Below are 25,245 nucleotides of genomic sequence, written 5' to 3'. Positions count from 1 at the left end.
AGGCAGAAATAAATTTTACAGTGGCCATGAAAGCACTTTGAAACTATGCAAGTTGGTACAACTAGGCATTTAAAAAGCAAGTGTATAAGATGCTTGAGTGATTAAGACTGACAGCAGGCAGACTTAAGACACTTAAGACAGCAGGCAAAGTGGGCATATTGGTCCTGCCTGCTTGCAACCAAGGCTGTGGAGACTGACAGAGAGGAGTGGTGGATCTCTTGGAACTTCAACACGGTGCTGACTACCCAACAGGAAACTGAGAAGTGGCAGGCAGAACAGAAGAGTGGGGTCTTAAACCAGTTCCCATGGGACATTAAAACTTGGCAAAGCGAACAACACTTCACTTTTTTATCTTTTATTAAAAATTTTTTCTTTATTTTTTGTTTTTTTATCTTTTTTGTATTATTTTTATTTATTCTATTTTAATTTTTTATCATTATTTTATTTTTTTGTCCACCCTTTCCTTCCTCACTTCTCCCTTTTTATCCTGTTTTCTCTGCTCCTGTCCCCACTTTAGTTTTTCTCTCGCATTTCTTTTTATCCCTTGTTAAAAATTTATCTTTTTTATTTGCTTTATTGATGTGTTATTATTATTGTAGTCTTTGTTGGCTTACTCATATATCTAATTTCCTCTCCCCTGCTCCAAGTCAACTTTTTAATGCTTTTGTTTTTCCTCTCCTCTCTTGTCTCTTCTTCTCCTAATGGTTTAATTAGCTTAACTCACTAAACTCAAGCCTATCTGCTCTCTCCTCTGTTCTCCTTTTCCAAAAACAATTGAATAAATAGATAGATAAATTTTTAAAAAGTTTTTAAAAATATTTTTATTATTTTATTTATTGATTTTTTGCTTTTCTTCTTATCCACTCATTCTCTTTCTACCTACTCTATTCTGAACTGTGGTCCTTCCCCTATTCATTCAATTACTTAACCTTACTTTCAGTATATAAACTCTGCCTCTACAGATTCTGTCCCTCCCCCGTTTTCTGGGTGTTGTTTGCATTTTTTTATTTATTTGTTTGTTTGGTGGTGTTTTCTCCCCATATGTTTTTTTCCTTTTCTTCTCTTCTTTTTCTTTTCTCTCTTATATTTTTTTCCATTTTTCAATAAAATTTTGGCTCTCTTATCTCTCTCCTAATTCTCTTTTTTCTGGTGGTCACTTTTATTGGGGTTATCAGTGTTGTGAGTACACTTGTGTTTTGTTCCCTTTGTGTTGTGTCTTGTTGAGTTGTATTTTGTGCTGTTTAGTCAGGTGGAGAGTGAGCCACATAAAAGACACCCTGGTAGGAAACTCCATCCACGAATGGGACAAAAACTACACCAAGGATAGAAACCAAGATGGCGGCATAGGTAAACACATAAACTGCTGCCTCGCACAACAATTTCAAAACTACAACTAAAAGACAAAACAGACATCATCCAGAACCACAGGAAGGTGGACTGAGTGGAAATTCTACAACTAGAAGGAAAGAGAAAAGCACACTGAGACTCAGAGGAGCTGCAGAAGGCAGAGGTAGAGAGGCACGCACGCACGGAGAGGGCTGGCAACTGAGTATGTGGCTGGCTTTCTCAATCGGGAGGGAGACAAAAGCACCAGAATGCTCTGAACTCCAGTTCTAGGCGAGACTCTGGGGACCTAGACTAATTCGTGGAGAAACTGGACTGTCTGGCAGCGGGCAAAACTCGAGGGTGGCTTTCTCTCAGAGGTGCTTGCAGTGATTGCTGTGGGACACTGAGACCCAGGGGGCCTCTTAGGGCAGGGCTGACAGGAAACCATTGCTGTCTGTTCTGCCCTGAGACTCCGCCCCATCCAAGCTGAGCACAGAGGCTTTTGCAAGTCTTGTCTCATAAGGGTGTCTCCAGCATAGAAGTTCTCCCAGCATAGACATAGCTGATCCTCACAGCCAATTGGCCTGGAGGTAAATTCCTCCCAGTGATACCAACAACAATCAAGGCTTAACTACAACAAGACTATACACACAGCCCACAAAGCGGTGCACCAAGAGTGTCCACCTCAGGTAACTGGGGAGGCTGAGCCACTGGGCCCTATAGGACACCTAGCACACAAAGCCACTCTATCAACTCAGGGAAGCAGCCAAAATGCAGAGATAAAGAAACAGGTCACAAATAAAAGAAATGGAGGAAAGCAAATGACTAGATATAGAGTTCAAAACCACAGTTATAAGGTTTTTCAAGAAATTTCTAGAAAAGGCTGATAAATTTAGCGAGACCCTCCAGGATATGAAAAAGGACCAACTAGAAATTAAGCCTACACTGACTGACATAAAGAATAATATACAGAGATCCAACAGCAGACTAGAGGATCTCAAGAATCAAGTCAAAGATTTGAAATACAAAGAAGCAAAAACATCCAACTGGAAAAACAAAAAGAAAATGAATCCAGAAATATGAAGATAGTGTAAGGAGCCTCTGGGACAACTTCAAATGTACCAACATCCGAATTATGGGGGTGCCAGAAGAAAAGAGAGAGCAAGATGCTGAAAACCTATTTGAAGAAATAATGACTGAAAACTTCCCCCACCTGGTGAAAGAAATAGACTTACAAGTCCAGGAAGTGCAGAGAACCCCAAACAAAAGGAATCCAAAGAGGACCACACCAAGACACATCATAATTAAAATGCCAAGATCAAAAGACAAAGAGAGAATACTAAAAGCAGCAAGAGAAAAACAGTTAGTTACCTACAAGGGAGCACCCATATGATTGTCAGCTGATTTCTCAACAGAAACTATGCAGGCCAGATGGGAGTGGCAAGAAATATTCAAAGTGATGAATAGCAAGAATCTACAACCAAGATTATTCTACCCAGCAAAGCTCTCATTCAGAATTGAAGGTCAGATAAAGAGCTTCACAGATAAGAAAATGCTAAAGGAGTTCATCACCACCAAACCAGTATTATATGAAATGCTGAAAGGTATTCTTTAAGAAGAGGAAGAAGAAGAAAAAGGTAAAGATAAAAATTATGAACAACAAATACATATCTATCAACAAGTGAATCTAAAAATCAAGTGAATAAAAAAAATCTGAGGAACAGAATAAACTGGTGAATATAATAGAATCAGGGGCATAGAAAGGGAGTGGACTGACAATTCTCATGGGAAAAGGGGTGTGGGGGTGCAGGAAGAGACTAGACAAAAATTGTACATCTATGGATAAGTATAGTGGGGGGGTGGGTAAGGGCAGACGGTGGGGTGGGAACTGGGTGGAGGGGAGCTATGGGGGGAAAAAAGAGCAACAATTGTAATAATCTGAACAATAAAGATTTATTAAAAATAAACAAAAAACAAACAAACAAAACTATACCAAGTATGGGGCATGCTATCTCAAAAAAATCTGGGTGACAAAGAAGTTTGATCTAATATATAGAAACAATAACAAAGGGACAGCAAAAATGCGGAGACAAAGAATCCCCATACAAAAGGAAAGGCAGAATCTCCAGAAAAGGAAATAAACAAAATGTAGGCAAGCAATTTGTCAGAGAAAGAATTCAGAGCAATGGTTATAAGGACACTGAAAAGGATGGATGATAAATTCAACATGTGTAAGAATCAAGAGGAAATGAAGAATCAAGAAGAAATGAAGAATGACATAGCTGCAATAAAGAACACAATGGAAAGTATCAGCAGTAGACTAGAAGAAGCTGAGGACCACATCAGTGAGTTAGAAGACAAGGTAGAAAAAAACACCCAAGCAGAGCAGTAACTGAAAAAATAAAACAACTTAAAAAGCAGGAGGACAGTCTAAGGGAGCTTTGAGAAAACATGAAACAAAACAATATCTGCATAATAGGCGTGCCAGGAGAGGAAGCTGAGCAAGGAATAGAAAACCTGTTTAAAGAAATAGTGACAGAAAACTTCCCTGATTTTGGGAAGAAAATACTCACACGAGTCCAAGAAGCACAGAGTTCCAAATAAGATGAACCCAAAAAGACCGACACCAAGACACATCATAATTAAATTGGCAAACATCAACAACAAAGTAAGAATCTTAAAGGCTGCCAGAGTCAAAGTTATCTACAAAGGATCTCCCATTAGATTATCAACTGATTTCTCAACATAAACACATAAGGCAAGTAGGGAATGGAATGAAATATACAAAGTGATGCAAAGCAAGGGACTGCATCCAAGAATACTATACCCAGCAAGGCTATCATTCAAAATTGAAGGTGAAATCAGGGGCTTCACAGATAAAAAAAGGGCTAAGGGAGTTTATTACCATCAAGCTAGCAATGCAAGAAATGCTAAAGGGACTGCTGTAAAAAGAAGAAATAGAAAGGGAAGAAGGAACACAGGCATAAAAATGGCAACAAACAAATAACCTATCAATAATAACCTTAAACATAAATGGATTAAATGCTCCAATTTAAAGACATATGGTAGCTGAATGGATAAGAAAACATGACCCATATATTTGATGTCTACAAAAGATTCACCTCAAAATAAAGGACTCACACAGACTAATAATGAAGGGAAGGGAAAAAAATGTTCAGGCAAATGGAGATGAAACAAAAGCTGGGGCAGCAATACTTATATATGACAAAATAGACCTCAAAGTGAAGGCCATCCTATATAATAAAAGGGTAATATGCAAATTAACTGTCACTTTGTCACAAAGATGGAGGCACCCATAGCCACAAGATGGCAGTGCCCAGTCCTCTCAGCTGTGCTGGAGTCCCCCAACCCCGGCGGCCTCTGAGAGCGGGCAGTGTGACCAGCCTGGTGGAATGCTTGCTTCGTCACCATGGCGACGAGGCAAATGTTCCACGCCTGGCCACAGATGGGCCTCTGGCCAGACCGGTTCATGGAACGCTTGCATCATTGCCCCAGCGACGAGGCAAGCGTTCTGCGCCTGGCTGCGGATGAGCTCTGGGCCACGAAGAGCTTCTGGGCAGTGGGCGTGGAGCAGCCAGGCCCCACAGAAAGCTACTGGCGCACAGATTCGTGCACAGGGCTACTAGTAATAAGAGACAAGGAGGGCCACTTCAGAGTACTAAAGGGAGCAATTCAGCAAGAGGATATAATTTTGATAAACATATATGCACCCAATACAGGAGCACCCAAATACATAAAAAAAAACTTCTGGAGGATATCAAGGGAGAGATTGACAGCAATACAATCATAGTAGGAGTCTTTAATCGACACCACTGGATAAATCCTCTAAACAAAAAATCAGCAAAGAAATAGAAATAGAAATCCTAAAAGATTCATTAGATCAGATGGAATTAATTGACATCTTTAGAACATTTTATCCCAAAGCTACAGAATATACATTTGTCTCAAGTGCACATGGGACATTTTCAAAGATAGACCACATATTGGGACACAGGAAAAGTCTCTTCAAATTCAAGAAGATAAAAATCATATCAAGCATCTTCTTGGATCACAATGGCATAAAATTAGAAATCAACTACAATAAAAACAATAAAAAAATCAAACACTTGGAGGCTAAATAACATGCTATTAAACAATGATTGGGTAACCAAAGAGATCAAAGAAGAAGTAAAAAGCATCCTGGAAACAAATGACAATGAAAACATAACAATCCAAAATGTATGGATACAGTGAAAGAAGTCCTGAGAGGGAAGTTCATAGCTATACAGGCCCCATTACAAGAAAAAATGGTAATTATCTAACTCTACAACTTAAAGAATTAGAAAGAGAGCAACAAGAAAAGCACAGAGTAAGCAGAAGGAAGGAATTAATAAAGATAAAAGTAGAAATAAATGACATAGAGACCAAAAAAAAACCAAAAAAACAAACCAAAAAAACCCAAAAAGAACCAGGCTCACTAAGAAACAAAGAGAGAGGACCCAAATAAACAAAATCAGAAACGAAAGAGGTAAAGTAAAAACTGATCCCACAGACATATAAAGGATTGTAAAAAATACTACAAACAACTCTACTCCAACAAACTGAACAACCTAGACAAAATGGACATATTTTAGAAAAATACAAGCTTCTGAAACTCAATCAGGAAGAATAAAAAAATCTGAATAGGCCAATAACTACCAATGAAATTGAAGCAGTAATAAAAAAAAAAACTTCCAGCAAACAAAAACCTCTGGTCTGGATGGCTTTACAGGGGAGTTTTACCAAACATTCAAAGAAGAACTAAAACCTATCCTCCTCATTCTATTCTAAAAAATTCAAGAGGAAGGAACACTTCCAAGTTCTTTCTATGAAACCAGCATTACCCTAATCCCAAAACCAGATAAAGACACTACAAAGAAAGAGAATTACAGGTCAATATCCCTGATGAACATAGATGCAAAAATCCTCATCAAAATTCTAGCAAATTGGATGCAGCACTGCATTAGAAAGATCATACACCATAATCAAGTGATATTTATTCCAGGGATGCAAGCCTGGTACAATATCCACAAATCAATAAACGTGTTACATCACATAAACAAATTGAGAGACAAAAATCACATAATCTATCAATTGATGCAGAAAAAGCATTTGACAAAATCCAACACCCTTTCCTGATACAAACACTCAGCAAAGTGGAAATAGAGGGATCATACCTCAACATAATAAAAGCCTTATATGACAAACCTATAGCCGCCAACATACTCAATGGGCAAAAACTAAAACCATTTCCCCTAAGAACAGGAACAAGACAGGGATGCCCACTCTCACTACTCCTGTTCGACATAGTACTGGAACTGCTAGCCATAACTATCAGACAAGAAGAAGAAATAAAAGGCATCCAAACTGGAAAGGAAGAAGTAAAACTGCCATTATTTACAGATGACATGATATTGTACATAGAAAACCCTAAAGACTGCATAAAAAACTACTAGTATTAACAAATGAATTTGGCAATGTAGCAGGATACAAAATTAATACTCCAAAATCAATGGCTGTTTTATACCCCAATAATGAACTCACAGAAAGAGAAACTAAAAAACAAAACAAAACAAAAAAACAATAACCCACCTCATTTACCATTGCAAAAAAAAAAAAAAAAATTAAGATACCCATGAATAAACTTAACTGAGGAGGTAAAAGACCTGTACTCAGAAAATGACAGGACATTGAAAAAAGAGATAGAGGAAGACATAAACAAATGAAAGAATATACTATGTTCATGGATTGATAGAATCAACATCATTAAAATGTCCATACTACCCAAAGCAATTTATAGGTTCAATGTAATCCCTATGAAAATACCAATGGCATATTTCACAGACCTAGAACAAACTCTCCAAAAATTCATATGGAATAAAAAAAGACCCTAATAGCCGTATTAATCCTGAGAAAGAAGACAAAGTTGGAGGGATCATAATACCAGATTTCAAGCTGTATTACAAAGCCACAGTGCTCAAAACTGCCTGGTACCAGCACAAGAACAGACATAAAGATCAATGGAACAGAACAGAGAACCCAGAGTTCAACCCAAGACATTATGCTCAATTAATATTTGACAAAGGAGGCAAGACCACATAAATGAAGTCAAGACAGTCTCTTCAATAAATGGTGTTGGAAAAATTGAACAGATAAATGCAAAAAAAAAAAAAAAAAAAAAAAGAAAAGAAACTAGACCACCAACTTACACCATAATGGATAAAGGACTTAAATGTAAGAAAGGAAACCATAAAAATCTTAGAAGAATCCATAGGCAGCAAAATATCAGACATATGTCATAGCAATATCTTTACAGAAACAGCTCTTGGGACAATGGAAACTAAGGAGAAAATAAACAAATGGGACTACATCAAAATAAAAAGCTTCTGCACAGCAAAAGAAACCATCAACTAAACAAGAGAGCCCACTGCATGGGAGAACATGTTTGCCAATGTTATCTCCGATAAGCATTTAATCTCCAAAATTTATAGGGAAATCATACAACTTAACAGAAGGAAGATGAAACAATCCAATAAAAAAAATGGACAAAGGACCTAAAAAGACACTTTTGGAAAGAGAACATAAGGAAGGCCAAGAGACATTTGAAAACATGCTCAAAGTCTAATCATCTGAGAGATGCAAATCAAAACAACAATGTGTTACCATCTCACACCTGTTAGAATGGCTATCATCAACAAACAAGTGCTAGCGAAGATGTGGAGAAAAAGGAACCCTCGTGCACTGCTGGTGGGAATGCAGACTGGTGCAGCCACTGTGGAGAACAGTATGGAGTTTCCTCAAACAATTAAAAATGGAACTCCCATTTGACCCAGTAATCCTACTTCTAGGAATATATCCCAAGAAATCAAAAACACCAATCAGAAAGGATATGTGCAGCACAATTCACCATAGCTGAGATTTGGAAACAGCCTAAGTGCCCATCAGCAGATGAGTGAATTAAAAAACTGTGGTACATCTATACAATAAATTACTATGCTGCTGTAAAAAAGAAGGGACTCTTACCATTTTCAGCATCATGGATGGACCTGGAGAGCATTATGCTAAGCGAAATAAGCCAGTCAGAGAAAGATAAGTATCACATGATCTCACTCATTTGTGGAATGTAATGAACAACATAAACTGATGAACAAAAATTGATCCAGAGTCATAGAAGCATCTAATAGACCCTCAAACCTCAGAGGGAAGTCAGGGGAGTGGGGAGAGGGGGGAAAGAGCAACCAAAGGACTTGCATGCATGCATATAAGCAGAACCCATGGACACAGACAGTAGAGGGGTGAGGGCATGTGCTGGCATGTGGGAACGGCCGGGAAAAGGTCAATGGGAGGAAAAAAGGAAACATATGAAATGCTTTAAACAATAAAGATTTTTTACAAAAGCAAATGTATATTTGGTAACAATAGAAGCCAACTCAATATATAATAATTAATATTCATAAAGTTGTAAATTATGTATTCGCTACTATATTTAAGAAGGCACATGTAGTCCATTTTCATCATCTGTCTCTGTATCTAAGATAACAGCTACCAGTGTAAATGTTTACCTAAAAACTTATTTGTTAACATCTATTCATTCTGAGCCTCTGTGAATCCCATTCCCCCTACACCTGCAGCCAAAGTAATCTCTCATCTCATGGATTTCTTACTATCCTTCCATGTGCCTTGCATTGTCATCCCAACATGATTTCTTTACTCATGACCTGATCATCTTTTCTAACCCCTTTTTCCTCCAGAGAAATTCAATATCTTGTTCAAGGCCCAGCTCAGAAGTCACTTTGTCTCTCATGCCTTCTTTCTCAGATTTTATACAACCCTGGGAGAATTAATGGCTTCTTTGGCTCACATGTTGCTCGACTTTATAGATTCCCCCTGTTATGGAGGAATGTTATCTGAATATGTACCTGATTAGTAGTTTCCTTTGTCTCTCTAGCTAGCAGGACTCTGAGCATCTTGAAAACAGAGATCAGGTCTGATTTAACTCTGGTGCCTAGTTCCTGGCACAGTGCCTTAGAACTCAAGAGAAGTTAAGTTGTCAGTCTCTACACTTACACATTGCTATTAAAGGGCTAGAATATATAGGTCATATTTTACCTGTTACATTGCTCATCTCTATGACTACTTGATCAGCATTTCGTCCCAAAGCAATGAAGTGAATAATGGCCCCACTTTCTTTTACTTTATCAAGACAATTTTTTGCAGAGTTATCCTCCCCATCAGTCAGCAGCACTATTTCAGATCCATCTATTTGGGAGTATATTTTTCTTATTATCTGTAAACATAATCAGAGCATAATTACCACAGGTTCCTAAATCAAGTAGACTTATGGGAGATTAGGAAAAGGTGTACAGAGAAAATAAACAAAAGTATCCAGAAAAGAATAGAAACCTTCTGTTTTAAAATTGTAGGATCTGCAGGCAGCAACCCCCAAGGTAACTTCAACATGGCTCTATTTTTTGTCCTCTGCTTTAGGGAATGTTTGCTCAAATGAAGTTATCAGGGAGCAGGGCTTTGGAACATCTTACTTGGGTTAAGTATCAATGATATCCCAGTCTGGGAAGTCAGGTCAACCAGATAACAAAAATATAATTGCAGAGTGTGGCATTAAATATTTCTCTTCTTTCTTTGACTAGACTTCCCTCTGACAAGGCTTCAGTGTATAAAATCTGTTGCATAGATAGCTAAATGCATTAAGAAACCATTTCAACATTAAAAAAAAACAACACATTATGATTTCAAATTAGGAAACCCTCAGTATACTTATAGAAAAAGAGTATAGGAAGTTCTAAGCAGGTCAAGATTAGGGATCTTGTTATATAACTTTTATTTTACTTATAAATTTAACAAGCACAAAACTAAGTATATTGATGGTGCTCTGAAAATACATGAATTATATTTACTGAGATGGAATTCTATGTGTAGCTTGAACCCTTTTCCTATAGAGCCAATCAGTTTACACTCAGATTTCTGAATCTAGGCTCATGTAGAAAAGGATAAAGAGAATTTGTTACAGGATAGCAGCTACATTTCATCTTCTCTGACACATTTAATTGGCAGTGGCTTCTTGGTGTATCATTTTGAGAAACTGAGTGCAGGCCAAGAGATGAATATGACTGACTTATCAGTGGCTTTCATGGACTTGGAATGGAGGTGTGAGTAGATTTGCAGAAAAGGTTTGGAATGTAGAAATCCCCAATAAACTTGGGGTCGGGGAACAATATGAACATCCTCGTTTAAATTTTTGCATGTTTTGAGGCAAATAATTACACACACACACACGGAATTTTGAGGGAAATATGCTCTGACATGCACTAAAACCAAACTGAGAAATAGGAAATGTTTTTATATATTTATAATATTTATATCGCATCCTCATCACTTTCCCCCTACACATTTCATTGAAAAATGAATATTTAAAGATGAAGTAGATTTCTCTTGTTCACCTCTTCCTTTCTTGTATTAGTTATTCACTGAGCATTTAATATATGTTAGTCACTGTCCTGGCTGCTGGAGATTCAACTGTAACTACATGGTTCCTGCATTCTTGGAAAGAATGGAATTAAATTTAAAAAATATGTATTGAGGTGAGCGACTAAGGAGATATAGAGATGACTGATGAAGACACAATTACTATATCCCATAGTTCAATAGAAAAAAACACACTATTATAGTGCTACATTGTCTGGAACATTTGCTAAGTGTTAAATATCTTTTATATAATGTGTAATTTAATCCAAGTCCAAGCTTCCAATCTGTCGTTAGACCTACCCTACTATTGCTTTTACTCCCCACAGTTCATTTTATACAGGGCAACCAGAATCATTTTCCTAAATCATCATTGATGAGCAATTAAAAATATTTTTTTGTTGATTTCAGAGAGGGAGGCAGAGGGAGAAAGAAATAGAAACATCAATTATGGAGAGAATCATTGATCAGCTACCTCCTACAGACCCCCTACTGGGGGTCAAGCCTGCAACCCAGGCATGTGCCTTTGACCAGAATAGAACATGGGATCCTTCAGTCTGCAGGCCGACGCTCTATCCATTGAGTGTAACTGGCTAGGGAAATGATCAATTTCTGATACTTAAAACCCTTTTGTGGTGCTTAAAAGAAAATAAAACTTCTTATTTTTTTTAAGCTTTGAAAGATCTAGCCATTATCTACCTGCCAACTACATTTCATACGCCCTCATTTGTCAAACACCAGTGCCACTAGCTCTATCAATTTTTAGAATAATACAGTTATTTTCCAGCTCTTTCTTAAGGGACTTTGCACTTTCCTTTCTGCCTGAACCAATGGCTTTCTCAGCCTTCAAATCATAGCTTAAATGTTACTCTTCAGAGAAAGTCTCAATGGCCTCTTCACCTAAAGTAGGCACTGCCCCTCCTTTCCCAGTTAGTCTGTCACATCACCCTGTTTGGTTTCTTCACAATACTACATATTTTCACAATCTACAGTTATTTTTTTATTCACTTATCTACCTATACACTATTGGTTCCCCACTGAAATTGCATGAGCCATAAGAACAGGGAAGCTTTGCTTGCTACATAAATATATGTTGAATAAATTATATGTTTGCCCTCTACTTAATATAATAAATATCCTATATAATAAAAGGCTAATATGCAAATTGACCGAATGGCAGAACGACCGGTCACTATGACACGCACTGACCACCAGGGGGCAGATGCTCAATGCAAGAGCTGCCCCCTGGTGGAAGCACTGCTCAACCAGAAGCCAAGTTCATGGTTGGTGAGCGCAGTGGTGGTGGCAGGAGCCTCTCCCACCTCTATGGCAGCACTAAGGACCCCTCGGGGGATGTCTGACTGCCAGCTTAGGCCCACTCCCTGCAAGAGGGTGCAGGCTGGGCTGAGGGACGCTCCCCTTCCAGTGCACAAATGTTGTGCACCAAGCCTCTAGTATCTTAAATAAATTAAAAAATGAACAAATATATATTTATTACTCCATTATAAACATATATTTATTACTAATGAGGTAATTGATGACTATAGAGATGAAGAATCATGCTTAGTATTACAACTAGTAATGATAATTAGAGTTTCAAGCAGGACTTCATGTTAGAAAGGTACACTAAAATGCCATGCAAATTATAAATGAGAGAGATTTAATAGGGTTGGGAATAGCAGGAAATGCTACATGAAGGAGTAAGGATTTTGAAAAACTGGTAGAATCTTAACATGCAAAAATGGAAAGAACGAAACATTTTAGGGAGAGGAATTGACTGGGCAAAGGAACAGAGGCTGTTAGTGCATGGTGGGCTTGGAGAACAATGTGTGCAGTAACTGGGTTAGAGCAGTGGTTCCCAACATGGGGCACATGCCCCACAGGGGAACAATTTGATTTTGAAGGGGCCAATTCGAGAATGAGTTATAACAGTAAGTTTTTTGCATATGGTTCTAGGGGCCTCATATACAGTATGTAAATATATATTGTGACATATTTATGCATTTCAGTTCTCTATTATATGTTTTGAAACTTTATTTGCTATCTTTTCATATCACTTCATATTATTCTTCTTCTTTTTAATAATTTCTTAGTGATTTCTTCCTCAGCTGTCCTTTTGTTCTTTTATTTTTCTCTTTCATGAATGCCATATTCTTTGGAAGCTTGTTTAGACCAAGTTAATGGCCCTTTAAACTTCCTCCACGTAAATATGAGTTCACTGTCTGAATAATAAAAATTATATATCACAGAGTGGGCATTGGGATTTTCAGAGATGCTTAGATGGGGCATGGCCAAAAATAAAATTGGGAACCACTGGGTTAAAGCATAGAGCATCAGAAAGGAGAATTGAGAATTATAGGCTGAAGAAAGAGATGAGAGCAGTTTTACTGAGGGGGTGATAGACATTTTGAATACCATCAGGTTGAGGAATTCTGTATAATAAAGAGGTAATATGCAAATTGACCATCACTTCAACACACAAGATGGCTGCCCCGATGTGTTCAAAGATGGCCACCACAAGATGTCTGGCAGGGGCGATCAGGCCAGCAGGGGAGGGAAGTTGGGAGGGACCAAGCCTGCAAGGGAGGGCAGTTGAGGGTGACAAAGCCAGCAGAGGAGGGCAGTTGGGGGGGACCCAGACCTGAAGGGAAAGACAATTGGTGGGGGGACCAGGCCTGCAGGGAGAGCAGTTGGGGGGGACCAGGCCTGCAGGGGAGGGCAGTTGGGAGGAACCAGGCCTGCAGGGGAAGGCAGTTGGGGGGGGGGGGACCGGGCCAGCAGGGGAGAGCAGTTAGGGGCAACCAGGCGGGCAGGGCAGGGCAGTTAGGAGCGACCAGGCTGGCAAGGGAGGGAAGTTAGGGGTGACTGGGCCAGCAGGGGAGGGCAGTTGGAGGTGACCATGCCTGCAGGGGAGGACAGTTAGGGGCAACCAGGCCTGCCAGGGAGGGCAGTTAGGGGTGACCAGGCTGGCAAGGGAGGGCAGTTGGGTGTGACTGGGCCAGCAGGGGAGGGCAGTTGGGGGCAGCCAGGCCTGCAGGGGAGGGCAGTTAGGGGCAATTGGCCGGCAGGGGAGCAGTTAGGCGTCAATCAGGCTGGCAGGGGAGTGGTTAGGGGGTGATCAGGCTGGCAGGCAGAAGCAGTTAGGGGCAATCAGGCAGGCTGGCAGGCGAGCGGTTGGGAGCCAGCAGTCCTGGATTGTGAGAGGGATGTCTGACTTCCCGTTTAGGCCCGATCCTGGTGGGATCGGGCCTAAACGGGAAGTCAGACATCTCTTTAGGGGTCCCAGATTAGAGAGGGTGCAGGCTGGGCTAACAGATAGGCCCCGGGCATGAATTTCGTGCACCGGGCCTCTAGTTCAGATATAATTTTATAGACTGTGAGGGAAGCATGAAGATTTCTAAGCAGGAAAATGACACATTTGATATTAATTATAAGCTCAATATAAAATTTGGAAGAAAAGAAGGTTTGTAATAATAGTTGTAAATTATATATTTACTATGTAATATAATTAGTATTGTTCTATGTATGTAAATATATCATTTTATTTAATTCTCATGATAATCCTATGAAGTAGACATTCTTATTTGCCTATATTTTATGGATAAGGCATTGAGAGTCCAAAGATACTGAAAATGTTGCCTAAGACCACAAAACTGGTAAATAGCAGTCAGTACTTTGATGTCAAAACTCATGTACTCACCACTATTCTTTACCCTATGACTAAGTCCCTGCTACATCTGCTTAGTAGGTAAATATCAGTTTATCTGAATGTCACAGAGACTGAAACGAGGATTGACCCAAAGTGGAATCACACCATTTAACTTGTTTAATTGCCTTAAAAGTTGATGACTTTTGATGCTCAATCACTCATTTATTTAACATTTATTGAGCACTGACTATTGCAAGGTAAAAGAACATGTAAACAAACCATAAAGTTCCTGTTTATATTCTAGTGGCATTCTTATAGTAATATATTTATCTATCAGTTTATTCATTGGTTTACTGACCCATTTAGAAAATCAAGTAAATTTTTAAAGTTCTTAGTTCTGTATTTCTTAGAATTAGTTATGTTAAAATTAGTAAGTATGTGCAGCAGTACTAATAGAAAAATGTTCTAATGATAAAAAACAAACAAACTATATATGCAGTATGATTTTCACCTGAAATGCTGCATCAATTCCAGCGCAGATGGATGTTCCCCCACTAGCTGCTGTAGGCAAGCTATTCAAGAGCATATTTCTTTCGTTGGTGCTTATTATTTGGATTAGCTCACTTTTAATATAGGCAACACTATCAAAGTGCACCATCCCCACCCAGGTTCCATTTTCAATAGCTTGCAGCAGGAAATATTTTGCTGCTTGATTCATTCGATTTAGGCGGTTATCATCCTGAATGAAAAAGGACAAGAAAAACAAGCAGTTGGCTTTGACTGGAAAATAATAGTAGATTACATAAAATGAGTAAACAGAATTTATTAAGAATTTTCCATTAGTAATTGGTGTCATTAAAGAAAGCAATTTTTTAATTGATAAAATTTAAAAACATAGTTACATGTATTATGGAACATATGGTAAGGAACACAGGCTTTTTAACTAGAATTGATTCTTGGCTGCTTAGCACCTAAATTACAGGTGCAGGTTCAGGGGTTTGGGTTGGAATTGAGGGGTGATGACGCACATCTTAGAGACTTCCTAATTACTCCTGGGGTGTTGTCAAGATGAAACCACTCCCTATGTCCCACAATATCAAACCAGACTGTCATGGACTCCAACTAGAAACTGAAATCTCCCTACCCATTGGAGACTAGACAACTCAAAAGTTAAAAATTTCTGAGAGACTCTGTTCCTACTTCTGTTCCTAACCTCTCCCCAACATTTCTCCACCAGTAGATAAATTGGCACTGGTTCTGTGGTAACCCATTAAGACTCACATCCTTCTTACCTAGGTGAATGCCCAGGAAGTAAATCTCTTCATACATTTGCCTTTTCCAATCCCTCAACACTAACTTATCTGTAGTACCTCCCCTTAACACATGCCCAAATTTCCTTCTAAACTCCCTAGATCCAAATCACAGCGAGAGACTTCTTCAGTCCCATCGTTGAGGGCTCTCTTTGCCACTTTGCTTTACCTGTAAACCAGGCTCTGTCATCTCTTCCCAACGACACCTTCTAGAACACTTCTATGTGCTGGTGTCTAGCACTGATGCTCTTTCTGAAACCCTGTGTTATTGTGGATGATTCTCTACCCTTTCTGTAACCATGCAATTCCCCATTTGTTGAATACTCTTTTTGATCTTCAGTATGCTTAGTCCTGTCTCAAATGTGCTATTCTTCTTGATGCCTTATCACATTATGCCTGCTCTTTAATAATCTATTCATTTCAATAGTTATTTATTGAGCACCTATATGTAATAAACCCTGTTCTAGACAAAAGGGAGATGAAGATGAATAAGGAATTAGAGGACATATTTTCTAGAGGATATGGTTCCAAGTACTAGAGAAGCTCCCAGTTTAGTGGGAGAGAAATGTGTAATTTCAATATAATATATAGAATAGAGGTTTGCACAGTTTATTGTGGGAAACCAGCAGAAGGGCCTTTAGTCCAGCCTGGAAGACCAGTCGATCTCCTGTAGGAGGTGGGCACCTGTACCAAATTTTGAAGGAGGAGTGTGAGTTAATGTGGTAATAGGGAAGGGAAAGTTTTTTCTGTGGACCCTTCAAGGATATGGGTCTTTACTCCTAGAGCCTAGCACAATGCCTACCGTTTACTAAGTGATAGAAGTAATAAGTGGCTGAATCTGACCATAGCTTCCTTATGGTGATGCTTTTTGTTTGTATCTTTGACCATAAAGAATGACTTACATAGATGATAAATAAGATTGACTCTGAATGGAGTTCAGCGATCCACTGTATCCTCATGTCTGTCAAGTATTTCCAGTTGATAAAGGAGGCAGGTAAGAAAATATTTCTATATTTCAATCTCTCCTTCTGATCTTCTAACTAAATCTTTACTAATGGGCCTAAAAGTTCTCCTCAGTAAACCCTCCATTTTATGGAAAAAAGAAAGAGTCTTTTATGTTAAGTCTTTTCAACTGTATTGTCATCCTGCTTTCATTAAAATGTTCACTGCCCATCCTGAGGTCGTAATCATAGGACATGATGGGATTTATCCCACCATGCAATTTAGAACAAGCCAGGTAGTGTTCAGAGTGTTCTTAGGCATTCAACCATCCACTAGTCACTATATCTAGGAAAAATGGGCCCATGAACATACCCCCATGCTTCCAGATTTATCAAGAACTAAGCACAAAATTCTATCTCTGATCCTCAGCAATGAGAAGACAGGTGAAGGGGGTGATTCCACCATAGGTGTGGTGTTTTTAAAATCCTCAGAGTTGCTGATCACCTCCCATGTGCTTCTGGATTTGCACATGTTGTTTTGTAGACTTGGAGCTTCTCTATTATGGTTTTCTTCATTACAGAATTTAACAACCTAAAAGGTTAATAAGATGAAAAAGTATTATATGTGATGCATTTAAACATTCAACTAAAAATTTGATAAAAATAAAAAAATCTATGCAAATAGGCATTTTGTTCAATGAAATTTGATTCATTGAGGAATCATAGAATACTAAGGTGGATTTTCAATGGTAATAATAATAAATAGCACTAGTTGAGTGCTTACTATGTGCCAGTCAATGTTCAAAGAAATCTGTATTAATACATTTAATCCCTCAGGTCACCTGCACAGATATTTTATAAACATGATAACATGTCCTTTGATTATAAATATACTATATGAAGAAATAATTGATATACTTACAGAAGTAATACCTTGCATAAACATTATGGATATCTTTTCAGTTTGATCTTTGTCAGGGAAAAATTGACAATTTTTTTCATATAGTTTTGTCTTAGGATCAATTTTACATTTATCAAATACACAGCTGTTTCCTTGACATTTATAAACTCTATTCATACCAGTAATACCTGTGGAACACCTGAAAATAAGTGACAGTTAGTCTTTGAGGCGACCTAACCAGTAATAATTTTTTGAAAATATTAAGTGTTTCTATTCACAATGATCCTTATATCAAGGTTTTTATTCTTATTTGACAGTAAAGTTTAAGGATTTCTACCAGAGCAGCTCTCCAATAAATTTCAGAGGGAAATTTTAAGTGGTATTTCCAGTACAGTAGGTCCTCAGGTTACGTTCCTACGGCGCGACGTAACACGATTTTCACAGTAAGTCGGAACCCACCTACATCAGCATCTATGTCACTCACATGGAGCACATACACAGCAGTAATGAAGTGACACAGTAAAAAAAAATTTAAAAGAAAGATAACAATTCCCGACCTTTACTTGTGGTAAATACAGTAAATAATAAAAAACATAAAGCACATATGTACATACGTCGAAATGACGGAACTTTTTTTTTTATAAATAAATGGGAGATGGCGACATAACCACGAAATGACATACGTCGAGTCCGAGGTAACCCGTGGACTGCCTGTGTATGCAATGGCTGAGCTATCTGCTGCGATTAGAAAGTTGCTGCTGACCTGTTAACACTAATGACTCTAGGCTCCCCTTTTCCAAACATCTCTCCTGGTAGCCTTATGTAAGTAAATGCATTGTAGGCATCTGGGCAAGAAAACTTGTGAAACCATTTACTCTTGGTTCCACCTTAGCCTAAAGTTCTTTATAGATTTTTTTTTTTTTCAAAAAAGCCACCTCTGAAACAATGGGGTGTGGCATAACTATAAGTATTTTGATTATTCAAGGAGCATTTTTATCCAAAGTGAAATGTGGCCTGAAGGAAAGACTGAAGTATTGCCTCGGACAGTAAAGAATGGTGGAGGCATTTTAGACATATATTTTGTTGCATGGAATTGGCCACAAGTGTCAGTGATTATAACAAACATGCTGGCATGTGAATATATCCCATCTATTCAATGTGTTTCCAGTTCATATTTAAGAAACAATGACTAGCTTTCATTCAGTAATTTAGGGAGTCTCCCACATATATGTATGCTACTATTGCCTCAAAACTCAGTGAATATAATGATGTTATCTCCATTAACAATCATGATGAATTTTGCACACTATAAACTAGACATTTAGGGGGAATATAATGTAAACAAATGTAGTCAATGTAATATTCTCTAAAATATGTGTCCTGAAAGTGGTGCTATAGCTGATAAAGGGCTTTCACTGAAATAATATATCTTAGAGTTTATACATTTTTGGTAAGTCCCAAGCCCCAGCAGGGCATTTAAGATTGAGTAAACTGATGGCAGACAATTTTAGATAGATTTCCTCCACCCATTCTGCACTCTTGACCTCAGAACCAAGAGGATTGTCTGTTATTAACTGTGATGTTAGATTGGTATTTTTAAAGTGAATTTTATAAATCTCGGGAAATTTCTGTTATGGTTCCTTGAAGCTGGTTGATTTTTTTATTCAGCCTGAAGTTACTACTATTTAATTAACCATTTTCTCATTCTTGTTTTGATCTCCTAGCATATAGTACAACCCTTTACACAGAGCCCAACTTCAATGTAAATGAGTTCTGGTAGCCATGGTGGAGAGGTATAAAAATATGTCAACTTGGCTTCCAAATGTTCTTGAAGTTACGTGTATTTTAAATGGGAAACCAGCCACTTTGAGATACATTTTCTTTTTTAAAAAGGACACTGTTTTTATGTTATAATGTCTATTATCTGCATTGGGACAAAGGAATGATTGGCATTTCAAACAAATATATATCAAACTAAGGAAAACAGGAAGTTACAGCCTGAGGTAATTGGAAAAAATGTAAATGATCATACCTTGTTGCTTCAATTCTTCTAGACGAAGCACTGTAGAAAGTTTTATTGTCATTGTACTCATCAAACACTCCCCAGCGGAGATGGGCCCATTCATGGACAAGTAGTCTGCCTGTGGGAAAATATTTCAAATATATGATCATAATTCAAGTGACAAAATTTGCCCTTCAAATATTTTAAGCAGTGTTTTTTTTTTAAATAAAAAATAATTATACTTAGGTTTTAAATAACTGCCAATATTTATATTTTTGTTTGTAAAAAAGCATATAACATTATATTGAATTGTAATATGGTATAAGGTATATTATCTTTTTATTCTACAACATTAAATCAATGAAAAATTTTTTGTGTATGTATGTATATGCTATGGACAGAATATACTGGGCTTTAGGTTTTGGTTAATGGGGGTGGGGAACAAATAGTCTTACATATTACAATGGTTTTTGGTTCTACAAAGTTCACTCCTACTAACATAAACAGATATGTAAAATTTGCGGTGCTAAAATTTCATGAGGGCACCATTAAATGTTTAAAAATGTCTACAAATGTTCCTTAGGGATTTGATAATGAAAAAATAAAGACTGAAAACACAGCTATAGATTATATATAATGGGGCTAACTAAATGAAGTGGTTAATTTATTATATGAAATTAAGTATTATTAATTATATTTTCAACACTATACTATAAATATAAATATAAAATAAGTAGGATGTACTCCTTTACTAGAATAGACTTAGAGAGAAGGAGTCAGAATAAAATTTTTTTCTAATAATTTCAGGGTAAATGGAAGAATAAAGGTACACCCATATCTTGAAATACAGAAAGAAAAATCAAGTAGACTTTTTGCTTTGTCAATATTAGGAAAAACTTAAAAGGAATAGAAATGGAGAAGGAGAAGATGGAAATATAGTCTGTTCTGCTACCACGTGTTTCTCTAACTCAAATGAACTCATGAAATCTGAAAATTAGAGCAAAATGTCAGTATTATGCAAAAGTCATTTTTTCTTCTTTAAGTCTTTGCTACTCAAAATGTGTTCCTTGACCCACCACTATCAGCATCATGGGGAAGCTAACAAGAAATGCAGAATCTTGGGTCTACTCTAGATCTATTGAATCAGAATCGGATTCCTAAGTTATTCTTCTACATATTAAACTTTAAAAGCACTGGTGTAAGATTTTTCTAAGCAACTGGAGTCAGATTAGTGATTTTGGAATTATGTATAACCTTCAGTATAGGAGGGAAAAATCCCTCATATCACTTAAATTCCTCAGATCATAGAAATTTGGTGAATTTTAAGAAAACATAAAATTGCCTGCACCTATGGCTTCCTTTTTACAGTGGTCTATTCTTACACTTGCTTTCTTCACAGCTCATGGCAGGTTGCCCTGCCTCCCAAGCCCTACTAGCCCTGTTCTCATTTCTAATAGCATTTCACTCTATGTGTGTGCTTGCATCTGTACTTTTAATATCTACTATGATGGCAACTTCCAGCCAAACTGAGCTATGGCCAAGATTGTTTAAATGTTCTTTCCAGGTACCTATTGTTATTGTTGTTATTATATTTATTACAAATTGCATATATTTTGAGGACTCTCTTCTTAATCTTGTTGTTCAAGAGCCATGTTGTTTTTAGAACACTGTTTTTCAGCATGTGATATTTTCACAAACACATATATCACATTATAGGAAAAGCTCCTGTCTAAGAGCAAAGGGGAAAGCTACCAGTTATGGAGTAGGACTGAGGTGGGGACATGATAAAAGAGCAAGAGCTCAAGTGGGGATGTTAGTTTTAAAATTAGATAAAATCCTTCTTGTCTAATATAGGTGCAGGTAGACATGAATTTGGAAGTAGAGAAAAAGGTAGGGGTTCTATTTCTCAATCAAGGCATCTGTTGATTGATGGGATTGAAAAAAGTGGCTAGAGATCTTTAGAAAAATGGTACAAGTTTTAGAACAGCTGCTTAGGAATGAGAAAGAGTTGAGAAGATGCAAGTACAACATTGCTGAGTAGCTGTGAGGGCTTCACTAAGTTTGAAAAAAGTATTTTTTTAATGATACCAATTAGCTTTGTAATTTTCTTTCATAATCTTGAAAACATTAACAGGAGCAAAAGGAAACTAGCTGGAAATTTAGTAGAGAGGATTTGACAAACTGAATGAAACATAAGGATAAGAGTGGTGAGGGAATTGAGCTATCTACACTTCGCTGGACCTGCCATGTAAAGAAAAAATTATAGTTAGAAGGGAGCAAAGGTTAGAGGTGCCAAGGAGAACAAGCATGATTGGACTAAAGTATGGGGAAGAGTTAAGATTCAGATGGCATGAGATTACGGAGCTTTCAAGACTGGTTGGGAAATAGGTAATGAGAACCAGGGTTGAGTGTTTGACAAAAACAAGGGTCTTAATGAATGCTCTTTGAAGGGACAATGGAAGAGAGGTGATCTTGTGGTATGTGTGTTCAGGAATGTTTTCCTGTGTAGTGACATGTGAAATGATGTGCTTTAAGTTCATTTGAACCAATGACCTTAACTTTTAGACTGAACTAGATGAAATTGCCATTTTTATAGGTAAAAATGATCACTAACAGACAAGTACATCTAGTTCAACCAAATAGGTTGAATAATAATATCAGCAACTACAGCCCCTGAGTGTTTTTTCTTGGCCAGGAACTGTAATCTTGTCTCTTTTCAGCTTTTCACACATCTTCCTTCCATTAAGGTGGCATGTGATTGATTAATATCCAGCTGTGGAGAACTGGAAAATTAAGTTTTGAAAAGTATGCTTAAGAAAAATATTTATTATTGTTGCCCTGTGTTCAAATTTCTGTAGACACTCTACTGAGAACAGTTGCATGGATTATCTAATTTAATATTCACAACAATTCTATACAGTAGTAGTTCCTCTAGTCACCATTTTACAGAAAATAAGCACAGAGAGTCTAGCTCACTTGTCCAAGGTCACATAGAGCTGATAAATAGGAGAGTCAGGATTTGAACCTATAAACTCTGGCTCTAGGGTTTGTACATTTAACTTGGGTACACAGCTACTTATTGGAATCATTGCAAAATATATGTTAACCTAATCCTTACCTGATGGTCCATATTCATTCTGTTTTTTCCCAAGTACAAAGTCAGGGGTGAAATGAATGTATTCTCCTTTTTCTCCACAGGGTTTGAATTGCTTGGTGTATGGTTCATCTCTATCTGGTAGGGTAGGTGGTGCAATTAAAACATCAACCTGAGAATTTTTAAAAAGATTTTTTAAAACATCAGAAATAGAAATGATAACATTTAGTCAGAAAAACTCTAAAACAATCAATTTGCAGTTCAATGGAGGAGCACCAGAAAATATAATATTTTAAGAGACTTTTTTTTATTCTTACATGTGTGTAGCTTTCGTGTTTTGGTCTCTTGTATTGAGGCTTTTCCTTCCAAGTATCCGGAATTAATATTGATACATTTTTGAAAAAAAATCTTTTTTCTGTGGCTTCAAATAGGTAAGTAGAAGCTGCAGTCACCATGTCCTATTATAAAAGAATATATGGCAGTGAACTGAATGAGCAGAGGTTCATCACAGGCGTTTCTCAGATCAAGAGTGGATAGAAAAAGCCACTGATTAGTGAGCAGAGTCTCTGCCTCAGAATTCCAACCCTACCACCTTTCAGTCCAAAATTATAGCTAAATCCTGCACATTTAAAGGTTTTGAGTATAATTCTGCATCGAAAGGCAAATGTTTCTATTTGGTGTTAAGAGAAATTGCATACTATGATAGACTTTAGGTCATCTACTTGGTTCCAATGCTGGCATTAGCACTTTCTGGGTGATAGATTTTGGCCCATTTATATAATGCTCTGAAGCTTAGTTTCCTTATCTCTCAAATAGACTATTACTACCTATCTTTAAGGTTGGCATAAGCATGAAACAAGTGCTTTACACATAGTCATAAAACTGGTTGATATCATTATTGTTTATAAATCTAGTAGAGAATAGCCTTATTTGATGCAAATTTAGAACAGTGTGTAGGCATGAGTCATAGGAGAGGTATTTCACCACATTCCATTCCCCTAACAGAGGCAGCTGGGTTGAATTGGAGCCTAGGGGTTAGGTGATGGAAAAATTTATAGGTAGAGTTTTTTGATCATAGACATAACTTGTTCCTCTGTTATCGAGGTGAAAATAATATCATCCCATATTGTTCAGTATTCTGAACCTCAAAATGCAATGATTAATAAGAGAAATAGTCCCACTCTAGAGCTTACTATAGAGTGGGGGAAATAGATGATAAAAGGGATTTATGGTAATTTAATCTACATGATCAAACCCACTGAATAATTAAGAAATCCTGGGTGCTAAATGATGATGTCAACCTCTTCATCTTGCTGGTAACATCCCAGTCTATACTGATGTTTTCTTCAAGGCAGGATCTTGTCTTCTGTGATACTCCTGACCTAGCATAAGCCCAGGATAGCACGGTCCTTCTTCAGGAATTCCAGGACTCTATTTTATTTTCTGTGGAAGACAGGCCAGGGTGCTGACTCATATGTATTGAAAAGAACAGCAAACTGATTGGGTTCAGAGCCATGAGTTCAAGAAGGCCCAGAGGACTACCTGGGAGTCAGGAAAAGAGCTTTGAAGAGCTCCCATGGTAGGCTGGAGGTTACCTCATCACTGGCCAGAAAGCAGATGAAAGAATTCTCTACCTGTTCCCTAAGGATTCCCCCCTCCCCCCCCACTTTCCTTGTGTTTTGGGATATTTAGGTCTCAATGGATTGTTATCTTCTGCTTGAAGTGATGGCTCTCTCTGAGCCTATGAGATAAAAATGTAAATGGTGGTCTAACTCACCAGGAAGAAAAAGGAAAGGACTGAAATAAAACCAGAGTGAAAGAGGAAATGTTACAACTGATACCACAGAAATACAATGGATTATAGAGGCAATTAAATGCCAACAAATTGGACAACCTAGAACAGTGGTCGGCAAACTGCGGCTCGCGACTAATGAGTTTGCCGACCACTGCCTTAGGGAAAAACACTTAAAAAAACATTTTAATAATGTACTAATGTCTTTAACCTGAAGTCAAAACTTCTGGGTGAGGGTAATGCCTCCTAGAAGGAATAGAAACAATTCCTAGAAATATACAACATACAAAAACTGAATCATGAAGAAATAGAAAATCTGAACAGACCAATTAGTAATAAGGAGATTGAATCAGTAATCACTCCCCTGCCCAGAAGTCCAACACCAGACAGCCTTACTGGCAAATTATATTAAACATCCAAAGAAGAATTGGAGAAAGGAACACTTTTTTAATGAGGCCAGCATTATTTTGATACTGAAACCAGATGAGGATGACACAAGAAAAGAAAATTACAGGCTAATATCCCTAATGAACATAGATGTAAAAATTCTCAATAAACTACTAGCAAACTGAGTTCAACTATACATTAAAATGATCATACACTATGATCAATTGGGATTTATTCCAGGGATACAAGAATGGTCTGACATTTGCAAATCAAATAACAAGATACACCTGATTAAAAAAATAAAGAATAAGAATCATATAATCA

The 25,245-nt window shown here is 37.5% G+C and overlaps 1 protein-coding gene across 1 annotated transcript in view; it reads right to left on the bottom strand.

The window, feature by feature from the left end:
• Positions 1 to 25,245, bottom strand: part of LOC308241559 (calcium-activated chloride channel regulator 4-like) — a gene marked incomplete at its 3' end in the record, with an annotated part of 39,343 nt that overhangs the window by 8,315 nt on the left and 5,783 nt on the right. Inside the window, exons 2-8 of the mRNA XM_080655071.1 lie at positions 23,060 to 23,200; positions 22,767 to 22,914; positions 19,679 to 19,787; positions 17,668 to 17,845; positions 17,119 to 17,337; positions 15,006 to 15,233; positions 9,475 to 9,652 (exon numbers count right to left, since the gene is read on the bottom strand). Coding sequence (XP_080511197.1) covers positions 9,475 to 9,652; positions 15,006 to 15,233; positions 17,119 to 17,337; positions 17,668 to 17,845; positions 19,679 to 19,787; positions 22,767 to 22,914; positions 23,060 to 23,200 — 1,201 coding nt within the window. The remainder of the gene's footprint in view (positions 1 to 9,474; positions 9,653 to 15,005; positions 15,234 to 17,118; positions 17,338 to 17,667; positions 17,846 to 19,678; positions 19,788 to 22,766; positions 22,915 to 23,059; positions 23,201 to 25,245) is intronic.

Source organism: Plecotus auritus (assembly GCF_963455305.1).
Source record: "Plecotus auritus genome assembly, chromosome: 2".
Lineage (NCBI taxonomy): Eukaryota > Metazoa > Chordata > Mammalia > Chiroptera > Vespertilionidae > Plecotus > Plecotus auritus.
The sequence above is the reverse complement of the archived record's forward strand: the minus strand, read 5'-3'. Positions and strand labels throughout refer to the sequence as shown.